The 11,600-nt window shown below is 38.7% G+C and overlaps 1 protein-coding gene across 1 annotated transcript; it reads left to right on the top strand.

Moving 5' to 3' along the window:
• The first annotated feature begins 480 nt into the window (after nt 1-480).
• LOC119263727 (scavenger receptor cysteine-rich type 1 protein M130-like) lies at nt 481-10,977 on the top strand. Its single transcript, XM_037540218.1, has 17 exons — nt 481-586; nt 921-1,223; nt 2,103-2,429; nt 2,564-2,878; nt 3,014-3,337; nt 3,969-4,298; nt 4,466-4,771; nt 4,958-5,029; nt 5,257-5,571; nt 5,773-5,832; nt 5,926-6,051; nt 6,181-6,324; nt 9,230-9,292; nt 9,469-9,531; nt 9,631-9,690; nt 9,813-9,875; nt 10,165-10,977. Exons 1-17 carry the CDS (start codon nt 529-531, stop codon nt 10,251-10,253), a joined length of 3,018 nt encoding a protein of 1,005 aa, XP_037396115.1. The 5' UTR covers nt 481-528; the 3' UTR covers nt 10,254-10,977.
• Nucleotides 10,978-11,600: the final 623 nt, after the last annotated feature.

Raw genomic sequence — 11,600 nt, 5'->3', positions numbered from 1 at the left:
TATTTTAACTGTGCAGTTTTGTGTGTGATTAATGGTTATCAGTGTGTGTGTGTGTGTGTGAGCTGGTTATCAGTGTGTGGATCAGCTCTCTGCAGGTGCAGCATTAATGCTGTATTACACTGGAGTGTTTCCTCTCTCTGAAGTCAGTCTCCTGTATGTTGGTGTGTTTCTCACCACACTGCTGCGAGCGTCTCTCCTCACACACACACACACTCCTCTAGAGACGGAGGTGGAGTTCTGTTCATCAGCGCTGACGCTCTTTTGATAAATATGGAGAAAGAAAAAAACGCCTCCTCTGATTTGTCTCTGAAAATGTTTGATGATTTCCTCTCCTCTTTCTAATAAGGTCATAGTGAGTGTGATTGGCGGCTGTGGGGAGCCTCCCTCTCTCTCTCTCTCTCTCTCTCTCTCTCTCTCTCTTTCTCTCTTTCTCTCTCTCTCTCTCAGTTTCTTCAGTCTCTCTGGGGGAGTAGAGGGGAAGCTTGTTCAGCTGCTGAAAAGGACGGACTGTGTGCAGGTCAGAGGGAGATGGACAGCTGTGTGGCTCTAATTCTCCTGTCCTCCATAATCACACTCACCACAGCTGGTAAGAAAACTGAAATAATCAGCATTTCTCATTTGAATCTGTTCAATTTGATGTGTTATGATAATTTTTTATAACCAACTAAGAATATATATAATTTCAAAAGTTTTGATTATTATGGTATTATTTTTTTATTGTTTATTGTTTTTTCTCTCATATACAGTAAATACTAAAGTGCTTTTGAAATATTTCACATTATTTTAACCAAACTAAATATAATAATATTACAATATTACAAATAATATTAATATACATAAAGATATACAGTAAATTTCTCTCTTTCTCTTTCTTCTTGTCTCTCTCTCTGTCTCTCTTTCTCTCTCTCTCTGTTGTACAGTCAGTGTGAGGTTGGTGGATGGTGGCAGTCGCTGTGAAGGGAGAGTGGAGGTTTATCGTAATGATCAGTGGGGAACAGTGTGTCGTGATGACTGGGATATGACAGATGCTGCAGTGGTGTGTAGAGAGCTGGACTGTGGAGAGGCTCAGAATATTCCTCAGTTTGGTCCAGGATCAGGACCAATATTGATGGGATATGTGCGATGTCGTGGATCAGAGTCTACACTGAACAGCTGTAATTTTCCTTCATGGTATGGTTATTACTGTACATCTCATGATCTAGACGCTGGAGTCACCTGCTCAGGTAGGCTGCATCACCCCTGAAAAACAAACAAGAATCACAGATATTAATAGACAACCTTCCAAAATCAATAATACACAGAATTTATTTTCACTAAAGCAGTACATTTGCCTTTATATTAAATTGTGTAAATGTAAGATTTTTCTATAATTTAAGGTTTTCCTTAAATCAAGCTGCATTTCATCTGCAGAAATTTTTGCATTTATACTTTTGTGACCTAATCATTACAATCTCTAAATTGTTTTAAGTTAAATCTGTAAAATGGCTTCCAAGTATAAAGTTTTGACTTCATGTCATAATCAGTCAGTCAGTGTATGTTAAATCTGCCTGTTCACTACCAGCCATGCATTTAGACACAATGAAATCAATGTGCTTTCCTCTAAATCATTTTTAATCATATTTTGATCTGAAAGGTTCATAAATGACTATGTTTAAATATATTTTATATTTCATGCTTTTCCAAAATACACTTTTAAAAATGCCTTTTATTATTTTTAGCATTTATTTAAAGATTTGTTATAAATTGATTTTATTTTTATTGAGGCTCTTAAAAGCTTAAGAGTGTGTGATCAGTTTAACAATTTACAGTGAAAGATCATGAAGAAATATGAAGTAAAACTTCATTAATGAAATTTTACTGAAATGTATGATTTTACAGTAAGATTTTAAAGTGAGATTTCAGGCTGGAGCAGAATGTAATGAGAGTAAAACCCAGTTCGATCTAAAGTGAAGGAGTAAATTGATAACATGTATTTCTCTCAGAGATAAAACATGTTCAGCTAAATGTGAATGCTACAGATGAACAATGAAGCCAGTACCTCACATAAATATCACCAAATCTAAATCTTAATGTAAATATTAACATTATTCAAATACTCATAGGTCGCATCTCTAGACTTGCTGATGGTCCTCATCTGTGCTCTGGGAGAGTGGAGGTGCTTCGTGGAGGGACCTGGTCCACAGTGTGTGATGCTGGCTTTGACCAGCAGGATGCAGAGGTTGTGTGTCGAGAGCTGGGCTGTGGGCTTCCTGTGGAGGTGCTGGGAGCAGCTGCTTTTGGCAGAGGGGAGGGTCAGGTGTGGTCAGAGGAGCTTCAGTGTAGAGGCAATGAAGCTGAGATTTATTTGTGCCCAACATCTTCACCCAAACACAGCTGCACAAACACAGCTGCACAAGCTCATGACAGTGATGTGGGTCTGGTGTGCTCGGGTAAAGAATGTATATTTAATTTATTTTTAAAAAGCATTTTAAATTCTAATAAACTTTGTCATTATTGGTCTCCAGTATATAAACAATGATTTGCTGTTATTCATGCTCAGTCCTGAAATGTGATGTTCATTCAGGACACACTAAGGCTCGGCTGGTGAGTGGCTCTGACTCCTGTTCTGGTCGAGTGGAGCTCCAGTACCTCAGTGAGCGAGGCACAGTGTGTGATGTAAGCTGGAATATGAGAGCTGCCAGTGTCCTCTGTGGTCAGCTGAACTGTGGGAGTGCTGTGGCTGTGTTGGGGTCAGACTGGTTTGGGGAGGGGAGTGGCCAGATCTGGGCTGATGTGTTTGATTGTCAGGGGAACGAAACACACCTGTCAAAATGTCCCATTTCATCATGGAGTCGAACTGCATGCTCTCATAAACAGGACGCTGGAGTCATCTGCAGTGGTGAGCTGCTGTTAATATATTTTGTGTAAATTGCATTAATTCTGTTATTATAACAAGTAAAAAAATGTTTGACAAGGTCTGTTCCATCCTTAGTCAAAAAGAAAAGCTGTACTTTGTTGTATATTTCTTCTGCAGATTCCTCTCTGGCGTTTAATGAGGGACGAGTGCAGTTGTCTGGAGGGATGGAGTGTGAGGGAGAGGTGGAGGTGTACTTCATGCAGGACTGGAGGAGAGTTCTGCTGGACTCCTGGAGTGAGTCTGTGGCCTCTGTGGTCTGCAGACAGCTGGGCTGTGGTTCTGTGTTCAACTTCTCCAGCTCCTCTACATCCAGTCCTGAACACAGTCACATGTGTGTGACGGGTTTCAATTGTTCTGGGAGTGAAGCTCATCTGGGGAACTGTAGCAGCGCACAAGCTGTCAACTGCAGCTCCAGAGAACAGCTCTCAATCACCTGCTCTGGTCAGTATTAACAATTCTTTTTATTAAATTATATGATTGAATGATTTCATTTAGTCACTAAGAGAACAAATATAACACTACAGAAACTTTATCAAACATTTCAGCAGTGATTGTTTTGGCTATAAAGATTTTAGCTAAAGGCTGTAAGATTTTGAGCAGAATTTAAAAATACAAGCCATAAAATGAAAACAAACATATCTTTGGACAGCTGTACACTCACACACACACACACACACACACACACACACACACACACACACACACACACACACACACACACACACACACACACACACACACACACACACACAGGGGCCTATCCCAACAGTCAGTTGTACACACAAAAAACCAAAACATTTCTCACTTAAACAAAAAAAAGTTTATTTAGTTGCAAAAAAGATGTGGTAGGTGTAGTTTTGGTAGTTGCAGTTCTTAAGGTTACTAATGATTTTCAGACTTTGGGACACATTCACTTCGACACAACGGAACCTAAATGCTCATCATATGATCATTAGGGACAGGGATGCAGTGTTACGTCCTCATTGAGAACTCAATGTGAAGTTCTCTGTGTGTGTGTGTGTGTGTGTGTGTGTGTGTGTGTGTGTGTGTGTGTGTGTGTGTGTGTGTGTAGGTAAGTTTAATTCAGCTCACAGCTCCATCAGGCTGGTTGGTTCTGGGGGAAAATGTGCAGGAAGGCTGGAGGTTTTCCACAACGGTTCATGGGGGACAGTAAGTGATGACTTGTGGGACGTTAAGGATGCGCAGGTGGTCTGCAGACAGCTGCAGTGTGGAGTGGCCCTCAGTGCTGTTGTACCAGCCCAATTTGGACCAGGAACTGGACTCATATGGCTGAATGAGGTGGAGTGTGAGGGGAACGAGACGTCCCTATGGAACTGCAGATTTCACCTGTGTGGAGAGGACGAATGTGGGCACAAGGATGACGTAGGAGTCGTGTGTTCAGGTAAAGTGAAATTAATGTTTCCAGAAGCTGCAGCTTCTAATGAACTTTTTGAATGAATGCTAGACACTCAATGAATAAATGAATAAAGGTTTGCTTAACATACTAAAATGTTTTAATTAAAAACTGAGAATAATGGATTTAACTTAGTTTAATCTTTCTCCCATCAGAGTTTAAAGAGTTCAGACTCACTGAGGGCTGTGAGGGGAATCTAGAAGTGTTCTACAATGGAACCTGGGGTAATGTGTGTGTAAATGGGATGAATGATGAAACAATAAGTCTCATCTGTCAGGAGCTGAACTGTGGAAGATCTGGCAGTGAGAAGGCTTCCAAAGCAAGAGTGGAATCAGCTCCTAACTGGCTGGATAATCTGAAATGTAGGAAACATGATTCCACTCTGTGGCACTGTCCATCTTCACCCTGGAGACAAAATAAGTGTATTAACCGCAATGAAGTGGCTGAAATAACCTGTTCAGGTTAGGAGTTTATAGTAGTTTTGTAAGATGACATGAATAGAATGTCAAAACATTTTCTATTATTTTCTCTGAGTGCCACCAGAACGAATCAATCAACAGAACGGAATGTTCTAGAGAAATACATCTATAAGCAAAATATTTGTGTAACAGCTCAATGATTAATGAATTATCTTAATATACTCACAGAAAATGAAGATGGTCGTGTGTTACGAAGCCACCTGACATGTTCTTCATCTTCTCATCACAGACAGTGCTCAAGTAAGAACTGCGAACTTATATGGATGATATTCCATTAACTGGAACAGAACATTAATCACACAAGTGTTAGAAATGTTATTTTGCTTATTCATACAAACATTAATGGCCCTTTAATCAGTTAATATACACAGAGTAAAGACTACGCTGCATTGTAGAGCTCTACTGTTATTAATTCTGTGATAAGATTAATTTTCCAGTGTTCCTGTATCTCCTCATGTGTGATGTAGATCACTTGCCTCTCAGGCTGAGAGGAGGAGAAGGAAGCTGCTCTGGGAGGCTGGAGGTGTTTCACAATGCTAAGTGGGGGTCTGTCTGTGCTGATCTGTGGGACATTAGGGATGCTCAGGTGATCTGCAGGCAGCTGGGCTGTGGGCCAGTGCTGAGTGCTGATGGGAGTGCTGTCTTTGGTGCTGGTGAAGAGCCTATCTGGCTGAACAGAGTGAAGTGTAGAGGGAATGAGATTCACCTGTGGGACTGTCCCCATTCCCTGAAGGAACACACTGACTGCTCCCACAAGCAGCACGCTGGAGTCATCTGTGAAGGTCAGAGGAGTCTGCTGGACTTTTTGTTTCTAATGAAATCACTTTCATCTCAGTGTTAATAATCTACAAGCCTGTATTAAAAAGTGAACTTATGTGTCTAAAGCGAGTTTGACATATGCAGTTACTTGACTGTAACATCAGAATCAGACTATCCGGTTCAAATTTTAGTCAATATTCATGTTTTATGCTTTGTGCTTACAGACATATCTGCACCTTCTACTGCTGCAACCATAATTACAACCACCACTTCCACCATTGCAGGTACTTTTTTGTCTTTTGGGTCATATTTCAGTTTTTTTCTGAATTGATTTTTCAGTGATCTACACGTTTTCTGTTCTATGTTTTTATTTTCAGTTGGTCAGACAACTGAAAATGTTCCGTCCATCTATTCAGTGTCTCTCCTGGTTCTGGGAGCGGTGCTCTTCCTGGCCTTAGTGCTTCTGGTTGTGCTGTTTTACCAGAACAGAGTGCTCAGGAGAGGTAGAGAGATTCAGAGATCATCTACAATCCACTTTCTATACATTCTCTAACCATCATTAGTCCTTCAATCTGTCATCAGACGTCTCTTCTACTGAACTGGCTCCATGTTTCTCTCTGTCTCCCTCACAGGGCTCTCTAAGAGGATGGAGAACATAGGCTATGAAGGCCTTAGAAGAGGGCTTGAGGGAGTCTATGAAGGCTTGAGTAGGGGCACTGAGAGAGTCTATGAGGAGATTTACTGCAGATTCAATACTGCAAGAACCACTCAAAGGGGTGAGTGCTCTACATGAGACTTATTGTGGTGTATTACACTTATAATAATGTAAGATTAATTGCATTAATTTGATCAATGACAGTTCATATGAATTCTTTATTTGTGGGCCTAGCTACGGAGCTAGTTAACTAATGGGTGCCCTTTCTAGTAGAGAAAATGGGATGCAGTGCTCTACAGGGCTCTCCTACAGGTCAGTAAGCATGATGAAGTGCCTAATTAGGTGCTTATATAAGATTGAAGGGACCCTCCAGTGGATAAAATGTGATGCAGAGCTGTAAAGGTTGTCCCTGTGTGCATGATAAAGAGTGGGAAGTTTCCTTCCCCTCCACTGGAGAAAATGTAATGTGGTGCCTACTCTGATTGAGGCAGTCTATGAGGAGATTGACCGCAGATACATCACTAAACGAAATGACTCGACTCAGAGGGGTGAGTGATACATTGAGGGTTCTGCATGACGATTATTGTAGAAATTAAACTTACATTAGAGACACCAGGTGTGTGTGTGTGCGTGTGTGTGTGCATGTGAGATACAGAAAGAGGGAGAGAGAGAGGGAGAGAGAGGGGAAGAAAGAAAGGGAGAGAACTTTGGGGGGGTTTTGTGTGTGTGTGTGTGTGTGTGTGTGTGTGTGTGTGTGTGTGTGTGTGTGCATGTATGTGCAGGTGCATTACAATATGTGAGAGAGCTTGCCGGGGGGGGGGGGGGGGTCTGGGTTGTGTGTGATTGTGTGGTTGTGTGTGTGAGAGAGAGATAGAGAAAGAGGGAGAGAGAGGGGAAGAGAGAAAGGGAGAGAACTTTGGGGGGGTTGTGTGTGTGTGGGCATGTGTGTGTGTGTGTGTATGTAAGTGCATGATAATGTGTGAGAGAGAAAGAGCCAGAACAGCAATAGACCACCATATTTGTTTGCTACAATAATCTAGCAGCCAATATTGCTTGAGAAGTAAAATGTGCAAAAATGCAAGAAGTCAGATTTTGTTAAGGAAACTAAATGTGCAGAATGCAAGTAGTCAGGTATATAAGTTATATAAAGTGAAGTGTTTCAGCGATATGCAATAATGTAATTTCTAGCAAAAAGGGGAAAGTGAGATGTCCTCATAATTATTATGTATACGTGTGTCCTTCAATTCAGTCTATGGGAGTATGTATGCACGTTTGTGTGTATGTGTGTGTGTTTGCATATGTGTGGATGTTGTATGAGATACAGAGACTAGTAAACTAGATTGATACCAGTCAATCAGTTAGTGAATAACTGAGTGAGTGAGTGAATGAATTAATGAGTGACCAGTCAGTCAGTGAATGACTGAGTGAGTGAAAGAGTGTGTGAATGAACCAATCAGCAAGTGACTGACTGAGTGAGTGAGCAAGTGGCTAACTGATCTTATTAGTGAGCGTGTGGGTGAGCAAACCAGTCAATCTGAGTGAATGATCAAAACATATATATATATATATGTTTTTGGTAGTAAAAATACCCTCAATAACTATCCAATCCCTAATTACCAGCTTAGTCACCTAAACTGTTCCACTTTTTGATACACACACTTCATGGTGTAAATAACTATTTGCTCATATCGTACTTGAAAATACTTATATATATTTATCATTTTAAAGCGCTCTAAAAAGCTCTCTCTCTCTCTCTCCTTAGAGAGCTTTAAAACTTAAAGTACATATAATATATATCCTTTTTTTTCAGTATTAAGTAAATTAATGTATGTAAACTGTAAGCTGTACCTGAAGCTCTCCCTGAACTTGAATGTGTCTCATGGTCTCATGCTCTCTTTCTGGTATATAAGGTATATAAGATATATATAAGTATCTAGCACACGTGAGCGGTAATGAGTGATTTTTATATGCTACATCTGAGCAGAAAGATGTGATTTGCGAAACAGGACTACAGAAATAGTGTCTTTTTACAAGCAGTACTGTGTTGTTAAGTTCATCATTCTAACCCCTATATATCCCTTTAGAATTGAACAGGCTATTTTGGTTACTGTGCCTTTAAGATTGATATATGTAAATAATCTCTGTTCTAAATGGCTCCCTTGTATTCTTTGTAGTTCAAAAGCAGTCTGGATTCCTCATACCTTCAGCCTGAGTGGGCCCAGCAAATTGACTTAGGCTGAATACATCGATATATGCAAAAGTGTTTTTGTTTCATCACAGGAAGAAGTGAATTTAAAACAAGCTGTTTTGCAGTGTGTTTTCCATAAATGGACTGGGGATTAAATAGTACATTTTGAAAGCTTGGCAATGTTTACACACAGCTTAAAAGTGTTTTATTTCATAAAAATGATGCACATTCACTTTTTTATTTTTAGTGTCAGCAATGATCTCAGTTTATCAGTACAATGAAAATGTGCTTCACAGCTTTAAGCTTTAATATGCTCAATTTACTGATCACTGATCCTCTTGTGGGGAAAAAAACTATATTGTGATTTTCAAAACCTTGTTTCCATAAGAGGTGAACTGCAAAACTGGTAAATTAAATTAAACTACTAAATTAAACTCATGAATGTAAACATTGTAATAGAAGCTTAATTATGATGAAAAACCTGTCTTTTTAAATATTTGTATATTTTTTATTTCAATATTTGCAATTACATGATTTCCTTACACTGTGGTCTCTGTATTACAAAATAGTAAAAACCACATGTTCTTACAGTCAAATAAATATTTAAGAGAACCCTGGCCTATTTCACCCATTATATCAAAAACAGGACTGTAAAATGCCCAAAGGCACCTGCAAATCCTCAATGAAAGAGCTGAATGTAGCTAATTGGCTGAAAATGAAAAGGTAAATTGTTTCTGATCACTTGACCATAACTTTTCTTTAATTTTATAAAGAAGGATGTATTTCATTTAAAAAAATTCTGAACTTGTTTGATGACTGTTCTGCTCTCATCTAACAGGAAATATCCTCTCTGAAGAACAGCATTCAGGATATGAGGATGTGGATGAGGAACTTCTCTCAGGTAAGAGGACCAGAACATGTGTGTGTGTTAAACTCCATTCAACTGAAATATTACAATCACCATTTAGAGAATTCATTATAAATCCATGTTTCCTTCAGTATATTGTTCATGAGTGCTTAATTCTAACTGTCCCAATTGTTGAGTCACATTGATTAAATGTCTGTGTTTTGGTATAGAGAAAGTAGCAGAGAATTATGATGATGTCATCACTGCTGATCAGAGCTCAACTGTCGTAACAGGTTTGACTTGTAATGTAACAACACTGTAATCTCAAACATGAACACAGTCACTGATGATACTGAAGCTGATTTAATGACATTTATGTCTATATTTTACAGAAGACATGACAGATATCTATGATGATGCTGTTACTGCTGGACCAAACTCCAACATGATGAGTAAGTTCTACTTAATGTAGATATTTCATGTTGAACTGAAGATTCAGCACAGTAAAAACAGTGAAAACATGAAAACAAGGTTGGTTTTTAAAAATATAATTTATCTTCCCATGTTGGTCTAGTAGACAAACCAGAGGACTATGATGATATCGGCACAGCTGAACAGGATGTAAGAGAGGTACAAGGTCAGTGGCTTTTAAAAATATGCAGTGTGAGCACTCCAAATGTGTTCTAAGAAAGGTGGGACAATGCAGGTGCTAGAAACTTAAAACAAAGTTAATTATATTTGAGAAAAGTACCAGTATGTGTAGAGATAGATATAAACCTATTGAAAGGAATCACAGTACTAACTAAACAACTTGATCATAAGTTACAAACCTCAGTGGTAAACAAGGACCTACGTCGAACATTCTGGCAATACCTTTACTACAAACTGTGTATTTGCATAATTGTTAAATTTAATGCATTTTACAGATTATGATGATGTGGAGGAGGAGCCTCAGACAGACATGAATCATGAAACTGAGAGACCACATTCAAACCTCTTCAAACGCAACAAGTAACTTTACTTTGGATCACAGTTCAGAATAGAACAGAAACGCTGGTCATTATAGCTTTACTCTCAAACAAGATAAAGTGTATATAAACAAATATCAAATTTTCAACACTGTACTGTAAGTTCTTACAGACTTAGATAGAAATACTCACTGACACGTCTCATGTACTTCAGTTATTCCATCAAAATGATTATTATCTTTGATATTTTTATATTCTTTAAATCATTATTTTGTACATGTTGTAAGAACTATTCAATTAATTCACTGATTGTTTTAAAGACAGATTTCTGTGTGTGCGTGTGAGTTTATCATTCCATTTACAAGCCTGTAATAATCATGTGATTATTATGCTGTCAACTTGAAATTAGATCCACAAAATCACATTGACTGTGTGTGAATTATGATTTGATTGTGTAATGTATAAAATCTATTACTGCGGTCTGAGAGATCATTCTGTACTCCTTGCTTCTCTTGCTGGTCATTATACACACAGTATAAAAATACACAGTACAAGGATGGTCTTTCTGAAATTTAAATAGGGAGTTTGGGGAAGAGGACATCTGTGCTGCACCTTAAGCTCAATGAAGTCCAACAATCATAAAGGAATGTTAAGAGAGAGGACACAGAGTTGTCAGACCAAAAATGTTTTTGTTCATTTTAGAATGTTGTTTTACCCATTTTATTTGCTATTTTCCTTTTTCTTTTTTTCCTTTTTGTAAAAGTGTTATTGCCAACAATTGTCTAAATAAATTTTTGCATCTGTCAATCTGTAGACTTATTTTTATTATAAAATAACTTTTACACCACCTTTTGAAAAGGTTGTTGGACCTGGTTAGGCTCTCGTGTGCTATGAGGGATTGGTTCATGAGAAGCTTGATATCCTGTCTGCAGCCGGCCTTTTGGGGGTGCTAATGTAGCCCCCACAAAATTTTGGTCACATTGGTTGTGCTGGAGCCTATCCCAGCAGTCTTTGGGCGGAAGGCAGGAACTGGAATGTATAAAGGAAAAACGAGGGTTCCTTAACTAATTTTTTTTTGGAAATATAATTTAAATACGTTACCTAGACATTTGAGCAAGATAAAGCCAATAGTGCTAATTAGTTATGACTATTCAGAAACAGGAAAACATGAAATGTGAAGCTTACAGAGCTGTTTCTGAATGAAAATTGATTCTGGTCTGTTTAGGTGAGGTTGGCACAGAGATCTTCATTTGCACAGAGATCCTTACTGATCAGTTTCATATTTAGATACTTTAGCATGTTTGCACAGCTTCCTGTACTCATGCTGTGCTGCTCACATTCATGTCATGTAGTCAGCTGTTGCAGGTAGCATGTACATGTGTAATCTAGCTAGA

The sequence above is a fragment of the Pygocentrus nattereri genome, chromosome 1, assembly GCF_015220715.1.
Source record: "Pygocentrus nattereri isolate fPygNat1 chromosome 1, fPygNat1.pri, whole genome shotgun sequence".
NCBI classification, from domain to species: domain Eukaryota; kingdom Metazoa; phylum Chordata; class Actinopteri; order Characiformes; family Serrasalmidae; genus Pygocentrus; species Pygocentrus nattereri.
This window is presented reverse-complemented; position numbering and strand designations above follow the sequence as displayed.